The 23,559-nt window shown below is 43.0% G+C and overlaps 1 protein-coding gene across 8 annotated transcripts in view; it reads left to right on the top strand.

Annotated features, from left to right (window-relative positions):
• Positions 1 to 23,559, top strand: part of lrp1bb (low density lipoprotein receptor-related protein 1Bb) — a 270,260-nt gene that overhangs the window by 166,883 nt on the left and 79,818 nt on the right. For all 8 annotated transcript variants that reach the window (XM_026144139.1, XM_026144138.1, XM_026144140.1 and 5 more), the window contains 12 exons: positions 2,770 to 2,901; positions 3,038 to 3,265; positions 4,015 to 4,189; positions 4,470 to 4,564; positions 10,415 to 10,564; positions 15,998 to 16,138; positions 16,220 to 16,345; positions 16,498 to 16,629; positions 21,798 to 21,932; positions 22,205 to 22,334; positions 23,124 to 23,250; positions 23,380 to 23,531. In XM_026144139.1, coding sequence (XP_025999924.1) covers positions 2,770 to 2,901; positions 3,038 to 3,265; positions 4,015 to 4,189; positions 4,470 to 4,564; positions 10,415 to 10,564; positions 15,998 to 16,138; positions 16,220 to 16,345; positions 16,498 to 16,629; positions 21,798 to 21,932; positions 22,205 to 22,334; positions 23,124 to 23,250; positions 23,380 to 23,531 — 1,723 coding nt within the window. The remainder of the gene's footprint in view (positions 1 to 2,769; positions 2,902 to 3,037; positions 3,266 to 4,014; positions 4,190 to 4,469; positions 4,565 to 10,414; positions 10,565 to 15,997; positions 16,139 to 16,219; positions 16,346 to 16,497; positions 16,630 to 21,797; positions 21,933 to 22,204; positions 22,335 to 23,123; positions 23,251 to 23,379; positions 23,532 to 23,559) is intronic.

Genomic DNA, 23,559 nt, shown 5'->3' on the forward strand with positions numbered 1-23,559 from the left:
TTAGCTTATCGCCTCTTTAAGACTGTATATTAGAGAGTAAGAAGACAACAGGGTGATGACAGTGAGTTCTACTGATGCCGTTGAACTGTTGGAGAAGCTCGACTTGGGAATCATCTGAGCCTGCAGAGGCGCTACCGTGACTCTAACACTATCACTGCAACTTTCAACATGTCAGTATGCATTTTATCCAGGCCTGTCGGCGTTAATCGCGTTAAAATGACGCGGGTCCTCTGTGACATCATGAGCTGTTACAGTCACATCCACAGCCTGTGACATTCATGCATCTGAGTTAGTCAGACCGTACCCAGCGTTATGCTTCTCTGCATGCAGCGTACGGCTGTGTGCAGATCTGCTTTACAGGGTTTGGAGTGTTTAAGAAAAGCGATGGTTTTCCAAAACTTTGCAGTCGGTGTTATTTTCTCGATTTCTCACCTTGGTCACGCTAAGTGTGTCCTGTGCTTGTTGGGTTTCTGTTTTAATGTTGCTAACGTCATCTCAGTTCATACACTCAACAACACTACCTGATAGACTGAACAACACCCATCCATCCATCCATCCATCCATCCATCCATCCATCCATCCATCCATCCATCCATCCATCCATCCATCGATACAATATTGTATCAATGTTGATACAATATCAATATTGATATTGTATCAATATTGTATCAATATTGTATCAATATTGTATCAATATTGATACAATATTGTAGTTCTGTGCTGTATCATTTCTCTCCCTCACGCCTGCTATCAGGCAGCCTCTTCACTGAATTCAGCAGGTTAGTTAAAAATGGCATCAAGTTGTCTTTAACAACAGACATGTCCTAATACAGGGACCTCAGTGTCAGTGGACGTTCTGTCCTTGCAGTCACGGTAGATGAGTGTGAGCCAGGTCTTTCACCCAAAGAAGAGAGACAGCGCGTCGAATCCTTTCTGGAAAAAGCTCAAGTGGGGATGAGCTCACTATTAGTCACTTTAGCCAGAACCTGTGTCTCAGGATGTGATGCTTCACTGACCCCTGAACATCTGGATCGGAAAAGAAATGAAGGTGAGAGAAATGAGCACAACACCCAGCTTCCCTCTGAAGCTTCCAGCAGGGGCCGAAGGGGGGCCCAGGAGAGCATCGGGGCAATTCTAATGAATGACAGCAACAGGAAGCTTATTTTCATTTGGCCGTTATAAAGAGGCAGTAACATAAAAATCTATACTTTCAACAGTTTAACCAACACATGCTGATGTGTTCCTGTAACATCATGGTGCACTTACATTAAGCTCAGTGATTAGACTGCATAGACATTAATGTCTCCACTGAGTTTCTGTTTTCAGCAGTTGGGTCAGTTTTTCACTATAATCTATTTAGTGGCGTGAAACGTACAGCTGATGATAGCTCTACCTTAATTTTCTTCTGTTCCTTTAGTGACTGATGGACACAAACATATAAGTTCTGCATTCAGAGGCTTTAACAGAAAATGAATGTGTTTGTTTTCTTCTTGTTTTTGAGAGGTAACAGTTTCCGCTGCTTCTGAAAGTTTCAAATAAAGCAACACTTTGGCTGCGATGTTGCTGCCCGTCGCTCCTCCACACGGCGATTCAGCCAAGTGCAGCACCGTTAGCGTGTTTCCTTGTTAGCATACTGAGTCGGCCGGGTGTTTTTTCCAGAATGCAAAGACAGAGATGCTTCTTTTCAGTCTAAATGAGCCGCATTTGTAATGCAACGAGGTTCTCCAGTGTGCTGCTGAAGGAGCTTGGGAAATAAGCTTTGAATGAGCTTGTTTGACACGAATCATCCAGAGTGGATAGAGAAATGCTTTTTTCTGATGCATGAAATATGACTGCAGCATGATGAGAAATTATTGAACTGTGGGTGATTTTCTTTAGTCTGACTGAGGTGATTTAGTGTGAAGAGAGTACAGTAAGAAATGGTGCAAACTCAGTCCTTTGTATTGCGCCTACAAGGGCACCGCTCAGTTTAGTGGGCGATCGTGGCTCAAGAGTTGGGAGTTCGCCTTGTAATCGGAAGGTTGCCGGTTCGAGCCCCGGCTTGGACAGTCTCGGTCGTTGTGTCCTTGGGCAAGACACTTCACCCGTTGCCTACTGGTGGTGGTCAGAGGGCCCGGTGGCGCCAGTGTCCGGCAGCCTCGCCTCTGTCAGTGCGCCCCAGTGTGGCTGTGGTTACAATGTAGCTGCCATCACCTGTGTGTGAATGTGTGGATGGGGATGACTGGATATGTAAAGCGCTTTGGGGTCCTTAGGGACTAGTAAAGCACTATATAAATACAGGCCATTTACCATTTTAGTTTGTGGTAGCAGAAGCACAAGTGATACTGTCACTTTTGATGCGAGAGGCAGAATATGAAAGACGATTTTATTTGTATAATTTCATGTATTTGTAAACCTCCAAACTCATCAAGATACGTCAGGATCAGCTGCAAAGCCAACGTTTTCTCCGTGTTTAAGAACAGACGTCCTAACATATTTGACTTTTTCAGCGTTTCTCTCGTGAGTGTGACCTTTGTTCAGAACTTGTGTCGGAGCTTTCATTTATTCTCTTCAGAAGTGCCCCACTTTCATGCTTTCTCATTTATTTTCTGCTTTAATGCCACACGAGTGCAAAATGATGCTTTCGTTTCCTTACGTGCAGTCAGACGGACCTGTAAATGTCACCGAGGCTTTTTAGTCGAGTTCGCATCCAGTTATTATCCCATCTGATCTCTTAACTCCTCATTTTACTTTGTGTTGTGTTTTCCTCCCTTCCCTCGCTCCCGTCAGTTCCTAACCCGTGTGAAAAGAACGATGGACGTGGTCCCTGTTCACATCTGTGTCTCATCAATTACAACCGCACAGCCTCCTGTACCTGTCCACACCTCATGAAGCTTTCCACCAACAAACAGTCCTGCTTTGGTGAGTGGGAACACCTTTTATATTTCCTCTTTCTTTAGATTACACCAACGTCCATATCGGTCATTATTATAACTCCTGTCTGTGAAAACAGAGGGTGCACTATGCCAAGTGATCGGTTGCTTAATTATCTCACCAGCGCTGAAAAGGTTCCTCCTGTATGTGCGGCGGTCCGAAATCCGTGGCGTGGACATCGACGACCCTTACATGAACGTCATGACGGCTCTGACGGTGCCAGATATCGATGACGTCACCGTGGTGGACTACGATTCCCAGGAGGAGAGGATCTACTGGGCCGACATCAAAACTCAAACGATCAAACGAGCGTTCATCAACGGCACCCAGCTCGAGACTGTCATCTCCTTAGGTGAGTCGATTCCAGACGTTAGTAAATGAAAAGATACCCTGAAGGTTTTTGTTTTGTTTACACGGCTCAATACATTTATCAGACAAGCTGTCCTAAAAACAAGGAAACACAAATATTTGAGAAATCTGTCAAAAACATGTTTATAAGGACAACGACGAGCTGACTTCAGTTTTCAGAGTCAAGATTCCCTTTAAATATTTTTCTGTTCAGGAATGCAAGTAAATAACTTAAATTTGGTTTCTTAATCAAAAATAATAAGTTTGAATAATGTTTATAAAACAGTAGAGCTCAAAATTCCTGGATATCGACAAAAATCTTCAGCTAAAGAGCTCATCAGTGGAGCGACTGTTACAGAAAACACGTATATACCAGTACACATGGGTGGGTATTACTATTCTCTTATTACATTATTATGCACATGTTTGTATATTCTTATGATCAATATATTAAATATGACATAAGGATAATTGTATGGAGATTGCAGGTGTACCAGCACAGTTGGGTGTGGATTCGTACACCATGTTCTTTTCTGAGCTAACGTGCACGTCTTTAGACTTTAGAGGTGTTCGTTATATTAAAGTTTGGTAACTGAGATTAATTATTATCACAGTGATTATGTGTTGCTGTTTCCATCTGTTCTGCATTATATAAGCATGTGTGTATGTTGTTATGTTGCTTCTTATGTATCTTGTTTTCATGTATTTCATTGAAGCACGAGCCTGACAGCTTTTTCACGCCCTTCCTGACAGATATAGTCAACTGCCGCGGTCTGGCTTTAGACTGGCTTTCCAAGAACTTATACTGGCTGAGCTCTGAAAATGACGAGTCCCAAATCAATGTGGCTCGCTTTGATGGGTCCCTAAAGACGTCCATCATCCACGGCATTGATAAGCCAAGGTGCCTTGTAGTGCACCCTGCCAAGGGGTAAGTAGATTAGAGCAGCCTGTGCACTTTATGAGTACTTCACCTTCAGTGTGTGAGGAAGCCTCACCTGGAAAAACGAGGGATCACAGCCTGTTGTATAGAAACTGTTCTACATGCTTCGGGTGTTTTCACAAGGCTGTCAGAGCAAATGTTTTGGCCCACATTCAAGTTACAGTTTAGAAAACAACAGTCATTGATTGCGCTGTATAACTTTGATGTTATACTTTGATATTTTGCCTTTTTGAATTACTGCATATTCGTTTCACATCTTCTCATGCAGGAAAATGTACTGGACAGACGGCAACACCATTAACATGGCCAGCATGGATGGGAGCAACAGCAAGGTGCTCCACCAGAATCAGAGGGACCCTGTAGGTCAGTCAGAGAGCTTTGGATGGCATGCTGTCAAGCTGTACCTGATCTTTGATTCAATTCAATTCACCTTTATTTGTATAGCTCCAAATGACAACAGCGGTTCGCTCAAGATGCTGCATGTTGTAAAGATCCTGCAATAATACAAGAAAACAGGGAAACAATCAAACGACCCCGTGTGAGACAGCGGGGAGGAAAAACTCCCTTTTAACAGGAAGAAACCTCTGACAGAACCAGGCTCAGGGAGGGGCGGGGCCATCTGCTGTGATTGGTTGAAGTGAGGGGATGAAGACGTGCTGTGGAAGAGAGCCAGAGATTAATAATGAAATGCAGAGTGTGCATAAACACATAGTGAGTGAAGCAGAAACAGTCTGTGGTCTAAAGATATTTAACCAGATTATTAACTGAAGTGATTTATAGCAGATGTGCTTAGTCTAATATATTTAATCGTGGCTCAAATGTCTGAAAAATGTCTGATATCCTACTTCAAACATTATAGATCCACCAAGAAAATAACATCTGAGTGTCTCTGCAGTTTAATTCAAATAGACGTCCTGGAGTTTACGTCATTCCAGATGTGTTCAAAGTGATTTGTACTATGTCAAAGGCACAATGATCTCACTATAATACATCTGCACTCACTTATCCTGTGTTTGCATGTGCTGACTTTTACTGACAGATTTAGATGTAATAGTTGTACCTGTTGGCATTTACACAAACTCGTCGAGTTATCTGATTGGGCAAAATCATCAAATATTACCAAAAGCAGTTTTGGGTGAAGGTCTTAAAGTGTAAAGTAAAATAGGCGGCACGGTGGTTAGCACTGTTGCCGCACAGCAAGAAGGTCCTGAGTTCGATTTCTGTGTGGAGTTTGCATGTTCTCCCCGTGTTTGCGTGGGTTCCCTCCAGGTACTCCGGCCTCCTCCCACCATCTAAAGACATGCAGTTTGTGGGGACAGGTGAATTGGATAGTCCAAATTGCCCACAGGTGTGAATGTGCGAGTGAATGTGAGTGCGAATGGTTGTCTGTCCCTGTGTGTTGGCCCTGTGACCCCGCCTCTCGCCCTGTGACATCTGGGATAGGCTCCAGCGACCCTGAAAAGGACAAGCGGAAGGTCTTAAAGTGTCTGATAAAAATCAGCTCATGTTTATTCAACCGAAGCAAACATGTATACATCAACACATTCAACATGTAAATCAATCGGTTTTATGCTGTTGAGGGTAGTTCAGTGATATCTGCTGAGACAGCAGTTATTTGGCAGGTCTCTGTTCTGGTTCATTGGTTGGGCACCACTGTCACCTTTGAACATCTGTACAGCAGTTCACCTTTCTGGCTCCAGTCATCATGTTGTTGCCGCTGTCGGATTCCTTCTCGAGTGTAGATATGGAGATACTGTTGTTTATGTCGTTTTTAGTGATGTGTGAGGGAGAGGCAAAGAATATTTGTCCTGGACAAATAGAGTTGTGTTGTACAGTGCAGCGGGTTTTCCTGCAGATAAAACTCAGATGTGAAGAGAATAAGCTTATTGCCATTAATTCAAATATGATTTCATTACATTCATTAGATTCCCTTTAAATGACTGTGAGATGTGAAACATGCCCGACATCCAAGAAACCTTCAAATATCCTGTAACCAAAGACATTTAGGGCGGAGGCGTGGCACCAAACTCGAGAGTGTGGGAAATAATCTTGTGAAAAGACTGTTGTTGCTTAAAAACATGATTTTTTAAATAAGAATTAGTGAGATTTTTGCTGAATAAAAGAGAAGCAGGGTGAAGTATACCACTGTTACTGTAAATGTAGGCAGTGTTTCAAAAAGATCTTCTCTAAATGTAACAAATTTACACGATGTAGCAATAATGATAATAATACAGTAAAAAGGAACAATTCAGATACTTGAAAGTAAAACTTAGAAAACTAAAAAGATTAAATTTTATTCAAAGACTAATAATTATATTACCAACACTTTTTAAGAGTTTAAGATGTTTTTTTCAGTAATTAGCAGGATTTCTAGAACTCTTCAGCCTGATGTTGTGGAGCCGCTGGCTCATGCACAGCTGCTGTCCTCGGCTATAACTGCTTCCTTTTCTTTAGTTGATCAGTAGAAAAATGTACCTGTTGGTTTTTCAGAAGGAACATGACATCATCCAAAGGTGCACACGTGGACTTTTGGCAGCGCCGACCATGTCGCTCTGCTGTGATGTATTTTTACACAACACAGGTTTTCAGAAATGACACCAGTATCATTAACTGGATGGTTAGTTAGTGCTTCCTGCGTAATGTTCATGAGATTCATATTTCTGTTATTACTCGCTGTGACTGCGTTGTGTTTGTCTGCCTGCATGCGTGTGCAACATCACGGCACAAACATCCACCGTGCTGTGAGCTGCCACAAACACAGTTTAGCATTATTTGGAGGGAACATGTGTTCTGTATCTTTATATCTGCCTGCATGTTTTGTTAATCAGGATGGTGAGCTTGTTGTAGCTGAATGAACTAGTTTTGAAGAAGTGCTGAGGAAACATGGGGGGGGGGTCCGGGATTCACTGTCACTGTGAATGTATTTCTAGGTCCACATGTGAAGTATGTTTAGCTGATGTATGAATTAGAGATGGACCGATCCGATATTACGTAGCGGTATCGGTCCGATATTGACCTAAATTACTGGATCGGATATCGGAGAGAAATAAAAAAATGTAATCCGATCCATTAAATATAAAAAAAGCACCTCACAAAACTTGCGACACGGCGTAACTCGGCTCATAACCTCAGCATGTCGGAGCAGTGTGGTCATGTGATAGAGTGGCTGTGTGTTTTTGAAGCCTCGCTACCAAACCAGCATTTCATCTCTGAGGAAGTGATCCCAGAGAGAAGTAAAGCAAGTGTGTAAGTTCATCTCTGAATGTTTGTAAAGCATTCCAGTGTTAAGCTTAACAACCGATACCTGGAGCGACTGTCTCTTCTTGCTGCTACTTCAATCGTGAAACTGCTTAATGATCAGCTGATCGGCTTTTCTGTCGCGAGTCAGTCTCTCTTCTTTGTTTTTGGCCCACTTTGCACCAGAAAGAGGAAACCAGCGGCTGAACAACAGCAGCACGTTTAACCTTGATAAGCTGTTGTTAGAATGTATTTAATATTACTTTCTACTCGAGGATCTTTTTCTACGTAGCTGACGGCTGTAACTGTGCAGGGGCGGATCTAGCAAAGTTTAGCCAGGGGGGCCGATAGGGCATGAACAGGGAAAAGGGGGCACAAAGACAGACTTTTCTTTCTTATTCTCATTTAAAATGTCGAGCGTTTAATAAATAATTATCTGAATCTGACACCCAAAGTCCATTACTGCATATAGTAACTGTTAAGTCTAATATACCCTAGTAAGCTATAGTACTTTTTCCTTTGGGAAGGTAGCATCTGTGCAGTCTGCAGTTCTGTTGAAGGAAGATGTTGAATCTATTTAATTATTTTTAAAAAAATAATTTATTTCTGTGCATTTTTTTTCCACACTGTGTCAAATTAAATGGTGAATGGCCTGTATTTGTATAGCGCTTTACTCAGTCCCTAAGGACCCCAAAGCGCTTTACACTACATCCACCCATTCACACACACATTCACACTCTGGTGATGGCAGCTACATTGTAGCCACAGCCGCCCTGGGGCGCACTGACGGAGGCGAGGCTGCCGGACACTGGCGCCATCGGGCCCTCTGACCACCACCAGTAGGCAAACATGGGGTTAGTATCTTGCCCAAGGATATTTGGCATGCAGCTAGGAGGCAGCCTGGGATCGAACCACCGACCTTCTGATTAGTGGCTGACCTGCTCTGCCACCTGTAGCTCAGGTGGCAGAGCAGTTGATTACAAAGTTGATTACGTCGATTAAGCATCATGAGGTGGGGGGTGTGGTTCCCTATTTTTATTTTTTTTTTGCTGGGAGTTTGCAGCCCTATTAGTCAGGTTGCTAAATATTTCTGCTAAGTACTCTTTAAAACACCAGAGTAGGAGGATGGAGCAGGTTTAAGTTTATTAGATTGATCAGTTTTGCTGAACTATGAAATATTTTGGGTGCAGTGTGTTTTTTACATACAGGTATAACAGAATAGCTTTAGTGTTGTTGTTTATTTAAACTTGAGTATGAACTTATACAAAATGCAGCAAGATATTAAAAAAACAGTTTTATTGATTAAAAAACATATCGGTATCGGCACATATCCAAATTTATGATATCGGTATCGGACATAAAAAAGTGGTATCGTGCCATCTCTAGTATGAATATGTAATGTTTCCTGTGCTGGCGTCAGGTGATGCTGACTCATCCCTGACAATAAGCTTTAGCTCGATTTAGCAAAAACAATCGTCTGTTCTTCATCTCGACTCGCTTTTGTTACACAGCTCAAGGTCAAACACCCAATTTGTCACACACAGCAGCGTCGTCTTCACAGGGTTTTTCATGCTCCTGGGCCTGTCAGCAATACAGATAGGATGCTGCACAATATTTCACTGGCTTCATTTATGATTATGGGGCAGACCTGGGGACAAGAGTAAATTAATGATGCATTGTGACTGTGAATCTGCCAGACATAAATCCAACACATGGTGGGAGACATTGAGTTGTCCAGAGGTACACAACTGAAATTGCTTTTAGCTCCCACCATTAACAGTGATATTCCCGCCATTACATCAGGCAGGAAATGGATTCAAAAGCAGTCTGCTTCCTGTTTGTTCATTTTTCAAGCCAGCTGGAGTCCTGTTAAACAAATCCCCCACAAACAAGCAGCAGTAAACACGTGAGCATTTCTATTAGCACGCACTCAAACAGCAGGAAAAGCATTTACGCAGCATCACAGAGGTACGTTTCAAAACTGCATCACCTTAACCTCCGTGTAGTGCACTTGTTCTCAGAAATACCCAGTGAGAGGACTCGATACACGGTATTATTTTTGATATCGGGGGGGAAATAACCAAATAAGAAACTGTTAAATTAATTAATAACGATATTAATGATACAAACGGACAGAACTTATAATATTTGATGTGTAGCTCCAAGATTAACATTATCATTTTGCTATTAGGTAGCTGCTACCTGATAATCTAGCAGGTACCTGATAGCAGTGACGTGGCTAACGTTAACGTGGATCCCAGTACAAAAAGTAACTGTCTGGATTTAAACTGCTAAAAATAACCTATAATATGTGAAACACGTCTTAAGTGTCGGTCATGAATGATATCAAGTCATCTTGAGCCACAAAAACATTCCTGTCACAAGGTCGAAGCTGCAGTCGGTGATTTTTATCTTTTATTTATCCAGTTAAAAAATCTGGTTGACATTAAAATTGTCTTTTTTAAGCTTTCTGGCCAACAGGGCAGCAGAACGCACGACAAACATAACAAAAGTCCTGCAAACATATTCCAAGTGTCCAGACTGGTTATAATGTAGCTACAGTAACACAAGTTTTTACATTTTATACACATCGCATTTGTAAATCCTGTTCAACAAGGTCTGTTTATCAATATAAGTAAAGACATTACACATGGAAACAATCCGTTTTTGGCGCAACACCGGCCAAGTTAATATTTATAAGTGTTTAATACTCAGTGTGTTTGAAACACAGACTTTACTGACCTCACAAACGTTTTCATAAAGTCGGTTCTGAGTTCAGCTGCTCGTGAGAGGAGCTGTGTGAAGATGGATTAATGTCCAAGTGTCCTTTTTTTACTGTAATACCTCAAATGACAACATAATTTTAATCTACACCCATCATTATTTTACATATTCAAATGTTACATTTTGTATTTTTGTCCCTAATGATGCTTTCTTTGCTGACTCGATATCCTCTCCTGACTCGCTGTGTCTCAGGCCTCTCGATAGACTACGCTGCCAACAAGCTGTACTGGATAAGCTCGACCAACGGGACCATCAACAGGTGCAATCTGGATGGCAGTGGGCTGGAGGTGCTCGAGACTGTAAAGAGGGAGTTAGCCAAAGGCACAGCTCTGGCCGTGATGGGTGAGTGGAGCTTGTCACAAGTGCATCAGATTGGTGCCGAGGATTACTCAGAGTGTGAAAGGATTACACGTTTAACCAGTTAAGTGGCTTTAAAATGAAGCTGTTTAGAGAGTGCATGCAAACAGCTGTGCCTCACTCTATGTGAAGAATTAGGAGCATTAGATAATTAAAACACAACAGAGCAATGATTGATGATTGATTTTCTCACCCTTTCCATAATGAGAAGGGTGGAGGATGTTCATTACGGAGTGATTCTTGGTATCAGCGCTCAATCCAGCGTGTCACACCATCTATCAGCGAGTAGGTTCGTTCTGAACGCCTGAAATCTGCGTCAGCATGTTGTAGATGAAAACCTGCCTGCAGAAAACATCTGTACGAATATACCGGATGCTTCTATGATGCTGGCAGCTACGAGGGGACGAGTTGGAAGTAGAACCAGTTTGCACGTACAGCGTGAGTGGGTTCCTGTCCAGTTCATTAGCTGATACAGGTAAAGAACATTATTAGTTTCCACAACCCAGAAAATGTTGCTAACGTTATGCCCCTAATACCTATATAAACAAGCAAACACCTTGACGTAAGTGAATGCTTTTATAGGCGATGCCATGTGCGCGCCACACTCTGGACCAATCGGGAGCTACTGACACGTGTAATCTTGGATAACCTTGAGTTTTATCCAAAGAGACTGAAATGGTTTTTGTGAAACAATTTGTGTAAATGGGATTAGACCCACCCATCCATCCTTTTCAGGGTCGGGGGGCGGAGCCTATCCCAGGTGTTATAGGGCGAGAGGCAGGGTACACCCTGGGCGGCTCGCCAGTCTGTCGCAGGGCCAACACACAGAGACAGACAACCATTCGCACTCACATGTAAACCTGTGGGCATGTTAGAATCAGCAGTTAACCTGACCTGTCTAACTGCGTGTTTTTGGACTGTGGGAGGAAGTTGGAGGACCCGGGGAGAACCCACGCAAACACGGGGAGAACATGTAAAATCAGAAAGACACGGCCTGATGGTGGAGTTGAACTGAATTGAAATTCTGACTGCGAGGCAACAGTGCTAACCACCGTGGGATACTTACGGGCATAGCGCCCTGAGCACGCCCCATCTCGTCTGATCGTGGAAGCAGGGCTGAGCTCGGCATTAGACCCATGGTTATATATCTATTTAAACAGTCGTGATGCCACGAACTGTACAGCAATCTACTGTGGTGGAGTGATAAATAACACCGCTAAAGATCTCGGTGGCTGTGATGTGCAGCAAAGCTAATGGACATGACTCAGTGATCTTTGGATCTGTATCAAAAAGGATTTTTTATCAAACTGACTGGAAAAGAAAACAAGCGCCAGCAGAGACAACAAGTTTTAAAAATAATAGCTGCACGATGATCGTCGCGGTCATTGTTGCGTTGTTGCACGTTGTCGCAGTGTCTGTGCTGGACACACATATTACACACGCAGCATCTTTAATGCTAAAGCGTCCACTGCAGTGTCCACGGTTCAGACTTCAGTCCCATTTCATTCGTTTCACGTTTCATTGATGTGTTTATTTCACCTTTTATTCTTTGAAGCTGCAGAGCAGAATTTGAATTTTAAATTGTTTCACTTCCACACTGCTGCACCTTGACAATTGGGAAACCTCCCTGTGAGCTATGTGAATGCATTACACTTGCCAAGATTGGTAATGAGAAGAGAGCAAACAAAGGCTTATTGAAGAGAGACTTTTTTGGTTTTGTGTGTGTGGGTCTGAAGCAAACTGTGATTTGAAGGGAAAAAAAGAAAAAACAAACAAATAAACTAAAATATGAAATGGAAGAGTGTTGTCAGAGTGATTCAGCGTGTTCTTGAAGCATGTTATTAACCATGACAGGCCTTCGTTTTCTGTGCGGTGGGTATCTGTCAGCATGTGCAGAGAGCATTAATTACTGTTGCAGGATAACACAGCAGTGGCAGGATGGAGTCCCACTGTTTTGTACACTATTAGCTTTCTGCAAGTGTAAGCCACAATTTTTAGGTTCATTTTTATAGTGAATACTTTGGCTGTGCAGGAACGGACACTGGAGACTTCATCATTGCATTTCACAAATGGGATGTAGAATGTGAGGTGACACAGACTAATAGCTGCGCTCCAGTGCAGCAGCAGCTACAGCAAAACAGTGAAATGATGTCTGCAAGTCTCCATCAATCACAATTATCCACATTTTGTTATCTTGAAGAAGCTGATTGGTCGACCGAACCGTACTTTGCTGCTTTACCATTACGTTTGGTAAAACAGAGGAATTGTACTGGTTAAACACCAGTTAAACACCAGTTAAACACCAGTAATAGAGATTTATGATTGGACGATGTTTCACTTTTTTAACATCATTTGATACATGATCTATCAAACACGTCCTTTACTGTTTACCTGATTTTGGGATTTCAATCAAGCAATCAATATGTCAGTCATGTGGGGGGGGGGGTCACATGAACTTTTTAGCAACTACAGGATTTGTTATATTTCATGACCCATTTTCAGAGGCTTAAACTGCCCCAGCATGTTTGACAGGTAGTGTGGTCTGCCTCTGATCACGAGCTGTGTCTAACCTTATGCATCAGTCTTGGCTTCATCTTGTTTCAGGACTGCGCAGGCTTCTCGAGATGCTTTAGGAAAACTCTAATCTGACCTTCTTGTTCTTATCGGCGCCGTGTTGCTGGGCTGGGCTGTCACAATGTGACAGATTTGGCCTTTTTACATTTAAAATTACTGCAAAAAGCTCTGAGATACAAATGTAAAAACATGAATGAGCTGCGTCCGCTTCAGTTGTTCCGACGTACCAACAGAGCAGGAAACTCAAAGTGCTCGTGTCACGTGTCCAGTTTACTTTCAGGCTCTGATTAAAAATGAAAAAGTTAAAGCAAAATTTCTGCCTGTGTTGTTGTTGTTGTGCAGAGACAAACCTACAAAATAGTGTGTTTGTGCAACACATTATGGACGCGCCGGGTTTTGTAGGGTTTATGTTACCGTGTTTCGTGATGCCAACATTCAGTCCTCCTTTGCTGTAGATCATTGAGCATGAACCTGTAAAAGTTACAGGGTCAGCTGAAAATGAGGCTGGTGGAAGAGAGCAGGACAGCAGCCAGACAGGTCATTTTCCACTCCTGAGCTTCTTTTGTTGTTGGCGAGTGCACAGCCTGTCAGCGATGCCCATTACAGAAAATGTCCCTTTGCAGCTTTAGTTTTGTCGGCATGGTGTGATTTGCAGTTAAGTGCATTTGGTGACCATTTGCTGTGTTTACCACAGAGTTCTGCTTTCCTTTGTCTTTGTAGTTCAGTAAAGAACAAAGAAGAAATATACTAATACATATGCCAGCATGACAGTAATATGGATTTGCAACTAAAAGCATGCATTGTCTGCGCTGGTGGGGATAAAGTACCTGTGAATTAAAGGCTTTTGTGTCCTTTGTGGTTAGTGGAGCAATCAGCATTAATGAGCATAAATCTGAGAAGCATTTCTTCTCGTCTCTGGTCGTTTACAAGCTTGATTGATCAGTTAGTCATATTTGAGTGGTTGAGGTTACTCCGAAGAACCATCGTGCGTGAGCGATGAAAGCTTGTTTACAAATGATGAATCTGTATCTCCGTCACAGTGGGAGGTAGATGCAGACGTACAACTAGGCAGACGAGCATGAAACGGGTTTAGCAGATTTGCACTGGTAATCGGGAACGCACTTCTGAGGGAGGAATCGTACGTTTCTCCATGATGGGGTGCTGGCTTTTCATTTTGCCTTCATGTCTTAGTGATTGCTCGCGCTGGCTGTGAAAAGGTATAATGAAGGCACCGTTAGTGACACAAGTTTGACCCACTCGGTCCTAAGGCTCTGTAATAATTGGATTGGCTTGAGGGAGAAGAGAGGGCTTATTTCGGAAGGTGTGAGTGATCCATCAGCCGTGAATTGCCGGGGATCAAACTAGCAGTTGAGGTGGAAATTGAATATGATGTGCCACAAGCGAGCAATCGCACCTAGCCAGTGATCCCAACGGCATTAAATTAACACGGGGTGCAAAGCTAATCTCGGCTAGCGTGCCCTCCGGGGTGTAATGTTTTGTAAACTGCACGAAGACTGTCATTCCCACTCATGGGAGTTTACCTGATTTGTGGAAGCGAGTTTTACATTTCTTTTAAGGATGGCATTCAGCCTAAAGCTATTAATGGAAGTGGGAATTGTTTCTGTGTGTGTGTGGGTGTGTGTGTGTGTGTGGGTGGGGGTGGGTGTGTGTGTGTGTGTGTGTGTGTCGGGGGGGGGGGGGTGTGGTTGAATGCAGTGACACAAAACGTGCAAGAGAACTAAAGAACGCCGTGCCTTCCAGGAAGTGATGCTGGAAAATGTACAGGGCACATTTTCTAGATGGTACTTAACATATTGTCTTGGATGAGAATGCATCTGTCATTTAAGTTAGGTTGCTAATCTAATTTAAGAGGGTGTTAAATTGCACCAGGTTGTGTCCAGGAGCAGCACTGCTCTGAATGGTTGCATTAGCACAAAGCAGGAAAAAGAAATCTGCTGGTAATTGACATTGCTCTAAAGAAGGAGGCATTTAATGAGCGCTCGCTGCTGCTGCTGCTGCTGCTGCTGCTCAGCTCAGTAATTCCTCTGTTGGGGGTTTGTATGAAAATGCAAAGGTGATTCCTCCGGCCTCCGCTGCTCTAAGCTTTTACAACATACAGTCTGTTATAGCCACGTTTGTGTGACCTAATTATGGGGTATGTTGTAGATACTCTGTTCATTTTTGTGGTTTTATCCTTTCTAGAATGAGGTCATCTTCACCTCCTCTGATGTTTATCCTGGAAGGAGAGGACTCACTTAACTCCTTTTTACTTGTCACCTCAGTGGGATTGTAAAATGAGAAGTTCCTGTCACGCTGTCGAGTAAATGGCAAAGCGCCTGGCGAGGACTGTGCGTCACTGATATCTGCTGAGGACAGAGGTGCTGGGCTTGGTGTGCAGCAGTCAGCAGCCCCGTTGGTCAAACAGCACATGCTGTATTTCTATCTGTTTATAGGAATGCGATGCCCGTTTCAGTCGGTAATGGAAACGTTTGTCTTTCAAGTTCAAGGAAAAGCTTCAGTGGAGCTAAAAACCTTCCTGCAGTTCAAGGCTGAAACTCATCAACAGCGATGGGGCCGAGCGAGACAGGAAACCCACTTTTTAATCTGAAATCAGCTCAGAGAAGGCCTCAATTATTAACAGGCCTTAAGGAATAAGTGTGCCAGCTTTAGGAGATTAGAGTGCAGGCTGAAGCTCAGCATTTGCACTTTGAAGGATGGCATTCGCCTGCACTCTGCTTGTGTTTTCAAGAACTCATTTGTACCATGTTGTGAAAAAGAAAGGAAAACACTCTTTGGCCTTGCTCTAAAAATGGAGTTAATTCAGATTTTCTTTGCTGGCTGCAGGTGGAAAACTCTGGTGGGCAGATGAGGAATCAGGACGGCTGGGAACGGTCACCAAGAGAGACGGGCGCAACCTTGTTGTTTTGAGAAATAAGACGGGTGGGGTGGTTCACATGAAGGTGTACGACAGGGACAGCCAGAAAGGTAAGCAGCCTCTCTCACGTGATTCACAGAGATGGACATGCCTGCTGATGGTGCGTTTGCTGGTTTTGTTTTAATAATCAGGAAGAAATCAGTGCCAAGTAAACAACGGAGGATGCTCGCAGCTGTGCTTCCCGACTTCAGAGAACACCCGCAGCTGCTCCTGCACCGTTGGCTACAACTTGCGTAGCGATCGCACATCTTGCGAGGGTACGATTCCCAGTTTCTTTGAGCCTTTCGTTACCCTCAGCGTGAGGTTGTGGATAAATGAATAATCTCTACGTGCGTCAAAGGGCATTCGTGAGTTCTTGAGCTTTAATGCTTTTATCTGCGCTCTAATAGATCCCTCTGTGACTCTTTAGGTGTTGACTCATTTCTAATGTATTCCATCCATGAGGGAATCCGGGGAATTGCTCTTGACCCGAATGACAACAGCGAAGCCCTCATGCCCATCACAGGAACGCTTTTTGCTGTGGGAGTCGACTTTCACGCAGGTACGTGCAATCACATAAGAAGATAGTGGAGACCCGCTAAAGCGCGACGTTAGACGCTGAGAGCTTAAAGAATCTGACATTTTATTAAACCTACACACTTTATATTGCTCCTTGTTTTAAAGTCGTCCTTATCTGGAACTGCTGCAGCTGTCCGCTCTGATCAGATCAGTACCAGTGTTACAATATTAAATACCCCTGATAAGTGAAGTGGATAGCATTATGCATGCCATTATAAGGCAGTGCTGGGGAGGCTCGAGTCCTGGCATTGATGTGGATACTTGGACTTGTACTACCTGACATACATGCAGACCCTGTGGTGCCTGGCACGCAAACCCAAATGTGTGCCCCAACAGGTCAGCATGAGAGGGACCTGCTCAGCAGTATGTTTGATACTCGAAGCAGCCGCAACCTGTGAAGGATTCTGGGAGTGTGAGATCTGTAACGGCGGAATGATGAAAAGATTCAGAATCAATAATAATAATAATAATTACTTATGTAAATATAAAGGTTTGTCTTTAAGTACTCAGTCAGAGGAATGCATTACTCCATCCCTGAACTGAGTCAAGTCTTAAAGCCCCAAAGCCTTAAGGACACAAAACCCCTGAAGACGTGCTGCTCCAGTGCTTTATAATGTCAAGTGGCGAGTGGCGTGCATTAGTCATAGCACCTGTACACAAATACTACACAGCTGCTGCCACACTCTCATATTCGCTTTATTTCCTCTTTCTTGAGTTATTAAAGAGAAGATAAAGATCTTTGTTGCTCTGGGCTTTGTGTATCTTTTAAATAATGGTCGAGCTTAACTTGTCCAGATGAATGAGCGCCTCATGAATAACATCCACCATTTTCCATGTAAACACTCCTAATCCAAAGAAATTCCCAAGATGCACCAAAACATGAAGGTAGCATCACGTTGCAAAGCACAAACCAGCAGCTTGTGCTGATATTTGTTTCCTCTCACATGATTTATTATTCTAATAAAAGCTAGAAACATACCAGAGACCGGAAACGTCTGTTCTCTGCGATACGTGTAGGGTGCTGTCGAAGCATGATAACAGGTCTGTGGGGAAACTGTATAAAGGAGATGACATGCACAACAAACCACAAGTACAAAAAAACACATACTGTATCCTGAAAATGTTGTTTGGCTAATTCCACATGCAGTCTGTGATTTCGCTCTCCTGTCACTGGCAGGGAAACAATTACCGAGTGAGTATTGTTTTATAGAATGGAAACATTTTTGATGCAGTGAACACCACACATGGAATTCTGCTCATTTCCTGCATTTTCATTGAAGTATTCCAACATTTGATAGCTTAGTTATTTTGTTTGTAGGTGAGGTTGGTCAGATAGGATGAATCCAACCCTTTGTCTCATTGTTCACTTTCTAAATCCTTGAATCTCCTCGATATTAGCCCCTCCCACCAAAGATGTAAGCAAGGAAACAAGGAAGCGATAGATGAGGGGTCGAGTTAAGGCATTGTGCAGCAGCAGACGTGCTTTTCTCTCAGCCTTGTTCCAAGCCGTGTCAATTAAATGTGATGTGAGTCTTGGTTTGTTACAGCCTGCTGCTCTGTTTGATGATCTTAGATGTCATACTCACATCACAAATGGTGGAGGGAAGGTGTTATCATAAAAAATGAAACAACTTATAAATACAAAGGAACACTTGATTCATTTCTTTAGTCCTGCTCCTGACATGATTGATATATTTCATCCGTCACGCGTAAAAACACTTCCACACCTGTGCATCCTCAGCTTCTCTCTCCATCGTCTCTCCCAGATAGACCGGAATTGGGACATTTTTCAAAATGTGTAAGATTGATTTCTGGGTGTCGTGGAGGAGGACAGATGACAGGGGAGGTGACGGGGAGGGAGAAAATAGAGCAATGGGAAACCCTTATTGACTTTTGGCAGTCTTTTCACTCTTAGTCTGATTCCACCACCACCTCCATTAAAGCCGAACTATCAAAAATCACAAAATTCGACTGTTCTTTGTAAACGAGCAGAGGACCACGTTCACTAATTAACTTTGCACGTCTTCAGGAGCCTGGGTAATATCCTCACAGGCTGCGATGTTGTACCTTTGCTCGAGTTTTTTAACCAGCTCCTTAACGCTCTGGTTTTCCATCATGTAAATGCAGCCATGCAGCGTTTCCTGGGATGTGGAGCTTGCATGCTCGTGGAGTCATCTGTTTACATCTAGGTCGCTCGTCACCAGCTGTTAGCTCCTTAGCAGCCTGGTTGTATTTGACGCTGTGTTTTTGCCTCGAGTAGTGAATCGTGTTTGTTGTTTGTACCTTCAGTGAGAACCGTTTTCTTTCTTCTATAAATGTCTACTTTAATGTTGGAGGCTGTTAAAATAACTCAATCTTTAGCTTCTAAATCATTATTCCAGCTGACACATCCCAGACAGCATCCTTATTGCGTGCTGGCAAAGATAAACTCATTCACTGCTAGAGCAAAGATATCATTAAATGATGTAAATCATGAATCATGTGAAAATGGTGCAAACGAATTGTTTACAAATATTCAGAATTCCCAAAACATCAAACCTGGTGAAGAAACTGAAGTAAGTGATGCCATTAGATTTAAAGTCTTAAAGGGTTCATTAAATCCATTTATTTCTTATTAAGAAAAACTTCTAAGAAGCTTGAAAAGACGGTGACTGGACTCGTAAAAGTTTAACTTAGAGAACCTTCTTTTTGAACTCCATAGACAGTGTTTCACAGCCTTTTGGATCCACGGCACATATTTCACATTAGAAAAATCACATGGCACACCACCAAACAAAAATGTGACAAAAAGCATATTGATCATTTTCCCCAGCGCACCAGACATAGCAGACATGGCTTGGTTTGTCCCCACTATAGATTTTTTGCTTTCTTCTGACCACTACTCACGCTGGGCCTTCACCTGGGTCAGAGTTTTCACCAGGACCAGGTCGGACTGACTACTTTTTCTTTTCAGATATTTATCTAGTAGGGGTGCAACGATACTCGTATCGATATTGAACCGTTCGATACAGTGCTTTCGGTTCGGTACGCATATGTATGGAACAATACAACATTTTTAATCTATTTTATCAACTTTCCTTCTGACGATGCTGTCTGTGTTGAGCGCTCAGTGGATCTGCGCTCGACTACTCCGCCCAGGCTGCACTGTCGAGCACAGATTCACTGAGCACAGCGCAAGCTAGCCAGACAGAAGCTAAGCTCGTTGCAACATGGCAAACTGAACCTCCCCCACCCTCATTCAGATCTGGCCTTTGGAACTATTTTGGTCTTCATGTGACGTATGACCCTGAAGGTAAGCGAGTCATGGACTAAAGTAAAACAGTATGTCGGATGTGCCACGCAATGCTCAATTACATGGTGGGAGCTAGTGTGTTAGCGCAGTTAGCTCGTTAACATGTTGACGCTGTCCAGCCCCACGCACGGGGCGATCCGCGGTAGCTCGTTAACGGAGATTTGCCGTGTTGTGGCGTTAACGTCATTTCAGATTAACGCTGAAAGCACTAGTGGGAACACAACGAATATGACTGCACATTTACTCCGACATCATCCTAGTGCAAAGACAAGTGGAAGCAGACAAAAACAACAAGCAGCATGCTACTAACTTTACCCGAGTCATTTAGACAGCTGTTAGCACAGGATTCTCCTTATGGGGACCTGATATGTTTAATATGCTGCTGAGAATATAGCCCAGAAGAAGCGGATAGTAGAGCTTTTATTTTGAAAGAGCCATTTCTCTGTAATAAACTCTCTTTTCCAAAGATGAGGGATTCCTCCATCAGATAGATTTATTTATTTATTACTTTGTTGTTTCAGCAACATTAAATTTAAAAACTGTACTTTTGAGTTAAAATATATATTTATAATTTTAATAAATGACAAATTAAAAAAGCATGAACATTTTTTTTTGTATCGAAAAAAATATCGAACCGTGACACCAAAGTACCGAACCGAACCGTGAATTTTGTGTATCGTTGCACCCCTATTATCTATAGGGGCTATTAGCTATTATGGGCGGTGTTGTCTTCTTCGTCTTCTGTTTACTGGCAGTTGGCAACCCATTTAATTAGAGCAGGTAGTTGTACTGCCTTCTAGTGGTAGAAAAATAATTGTTCTGCCCGTTATTCACGCTGATCGCTTAGAGTACTAATGAGTTGGAACCAGATAATCTCCCACAGCACACCTGATCATTTCTCACAGCACACCTGTGTTTGGGAAACTCTGCCTCAGACGGCTATGACCTGGACGACTGCAAACCTTCGCAGACTTAAGAAAAAGTCTGAGTGCGGGGAAAAAGCCAAGTCAGGTCCCTCATTATACAGTAGTTACAAGTCAGTGACTCATCCCTCGACTATCTTGAAAACCTAAAACCTCGTTCTGAATCCGAGAGACCTCAGGGGTCGTTGGAAATCTTGAAGTGTGACCACGGCTTTTGGAAAAGAGGAAATAACCTGAATATAAAATGAGATATTACTAAAGGACAGAACAAGATTGATGATGGTCCTCACCTTTATTATTTTGGACAGGTGAACACACAAATGTATTACTAAGCCCATCCAAGAACAGCAGTTGATAGCTCACACATAACATTTACATGTCATTATAGAGAATGGAGGTTGCTGGAGCAGAACAGATGAAATCCCTGCAGCTGTGTTATGTCATATATCATCTCTGTGTTAACAGAGTGTAAAGGCGGTGGGAATACGAACGTGCAATTAAACATATAACGCCAGCTACCCTCTTAACAACCTGTGCAGCCTAACTGACAATCATGCAGAAAGATCCACTTGAAGACAAGGGTATAAAAAAGGCAAACCACGCTATTTTATTAGCTTATTTAACAGCGCCGTAAAATGATAACGGGCCCGTTACAGTTTTACCAACACCGTGTTTTGCATGGAGCCGTATTCTGCCCTGTAAAATTTTCCCAACATTTGCCTTTTCCATCCAGCAGCTGCATGTCAACAAGGACCTGTGCCTGAGTTGTTAGCGCTTCTGCTATCATGCTTTATTGTGCCACACAAAATCTGGTGAAATGGGCCATGATACAGTAAAATGTGCTTTCATGAGCTGCTTAGTTTGAGGGCACGGATACTGTTGTGGCAGCCGCTTTCATCACGTCTCCTATTATTAACCGTAGGGTGCATTTTGCAGGGAATGATACTGTGTACTGGACAGACATGGGACTGAACAGAATATCCCGAGCCAAACGTGACCAGACCTGGAGGGAGGACGTCATTACCACCGGCATCAGCCGTGTGGAAGGCATTGCTGTTGACTGGATCGCTGGTTAGTACCGTCACTGCTGGAGCCCTGGAGTCATTTCCACAGGCTGTCAAGTTTGTATCGATTGTTGAAAATTCACACTTTAGGTGCCACGCCTTTAGTTATAGCACCGAGTCGATGTCATTGTTGCGATCTGAATTGCCAAAAGCCATTAGGCTTTGGTGACAAAGTGCAGGCAAAGAATTAGATTTAATGAACTGTGTCTTTAACTTCTGTGTCCTGGAGGATGAATTCTACTTTAATTACATGTATGAATATTGCTTCTTTCCAAACAGGCAACCTGTACTGGACAGACCACGGTTTCAATCTAATTGAAATCTCTCGCCTGAATGGTGCATATCGCTCAGTGGTCATATCAGAAGGACTCGATCAGCCCAGAGCCATCGCTGTACATCCACAGAAGGGGTAGGAAATGACTCTGTGCGTGTGTTTGTTTAGCCTACAATCAGTGCCGTCTCTATACTTTTAGAAACCACTTACTGTAAACAGCAGATATATTAAATACATTTGCTGCTAAAACTAGAAACCAAAGCAGGTCTTATTAAGCCAATTCTGGCTCATCGCATATTCGCTCAGTGGCCACTTTATCCAGTCAGCCTATTATGTGATACCACCATAGCTCACAGAACCCGTTAATATCAAATTCACAGAGCGAAAAAAATGGCTGACTTAGACTCTGGTGTGGCTGCTGTGTGCCAGACAGGCTTGTTTGGATCCGTCTAAAGCTTCAGATGTCCAAGGATGTTCACTTACAGCAGCACAGTAAAGCAGTCAGAGTCTCCAGTAAGCAGCACTTACTGACACGACGTTGCCAAGTGTGCTGACTTCTGCTGAGCCATGCAGATGGCAGGCTGTACCCGTCCTGCCTGCTGCCAGCATCCAGTGTGGCTCACGTTCATCCTCATAATACTGATCGCTCATTATTTTAATTATACAACCTATTTCAGAGATACTTGTCCACAATTTACCTCTTTTAAGAGAGTGGTGGAGAGTAAAGTCACATTTAGGGCAGCTTGCTTTGTCGAGCAGGAGGATAATTATATGAATACATAAGAACATGCATATGTTACAATGTATCCAAATGTGCTCTAAGCATTAATATGCAGCATCCTACAAAGCAAATGTTACCTAAACAAAGATAAAAATGTTTTCAAAATCTACAGTTCAAATAATAAATGAGGTGTATCTGGGCAGATATCTGTTCTGGACCGAGTGGGGTCAGAACCCCTGCATCGGCCGTTCCCGCCTGGATGGATCAGACCAGGTTACCCTGGTCAGCTCGGGCATCATGTGGCCCAATGGAATTTCCATAGACTATGAGGTACAGTCGCACACAGATAATACATCATGTAGAGTACCTGTCTCCTTGCTCACCTTACAGTCTTGTGCCTAACATTTAACCATACAAAGCGCTGCAGTTTGTGTTATGCATTTTAAAATTACCTTCCAGGAAAATACATTATATTGGTGCGACGCACGCACGGATAAGATCGAGAGGATCAACCTTGAGACCGGTGAGAGCCGGGAGATTGTACTGTCAATGGCCAACGTAGACCTGTTCTCCGTGGCCGTGTTTGGGCCTTACATCTACTGGTCTGACAGGTAATTTGTTATTTTCTCAAATGCAAAC

The sequence above is a fragment of the Astatotilapia calliptera genome, chromosome 16 (assembly GCF_900246225.1).
Source record: "Astatotilapia calliptera chromosome 16, fAstCal1.2, whole genome shotgun sequence".
Taxonomy (NCBI): domain Eukaryota; kingdom Metazoa; phylum Chordata; class Actinopteri; order Cichliformes; family Cichlidae; genus Astatotilapia; species Astatotilapia calliptera.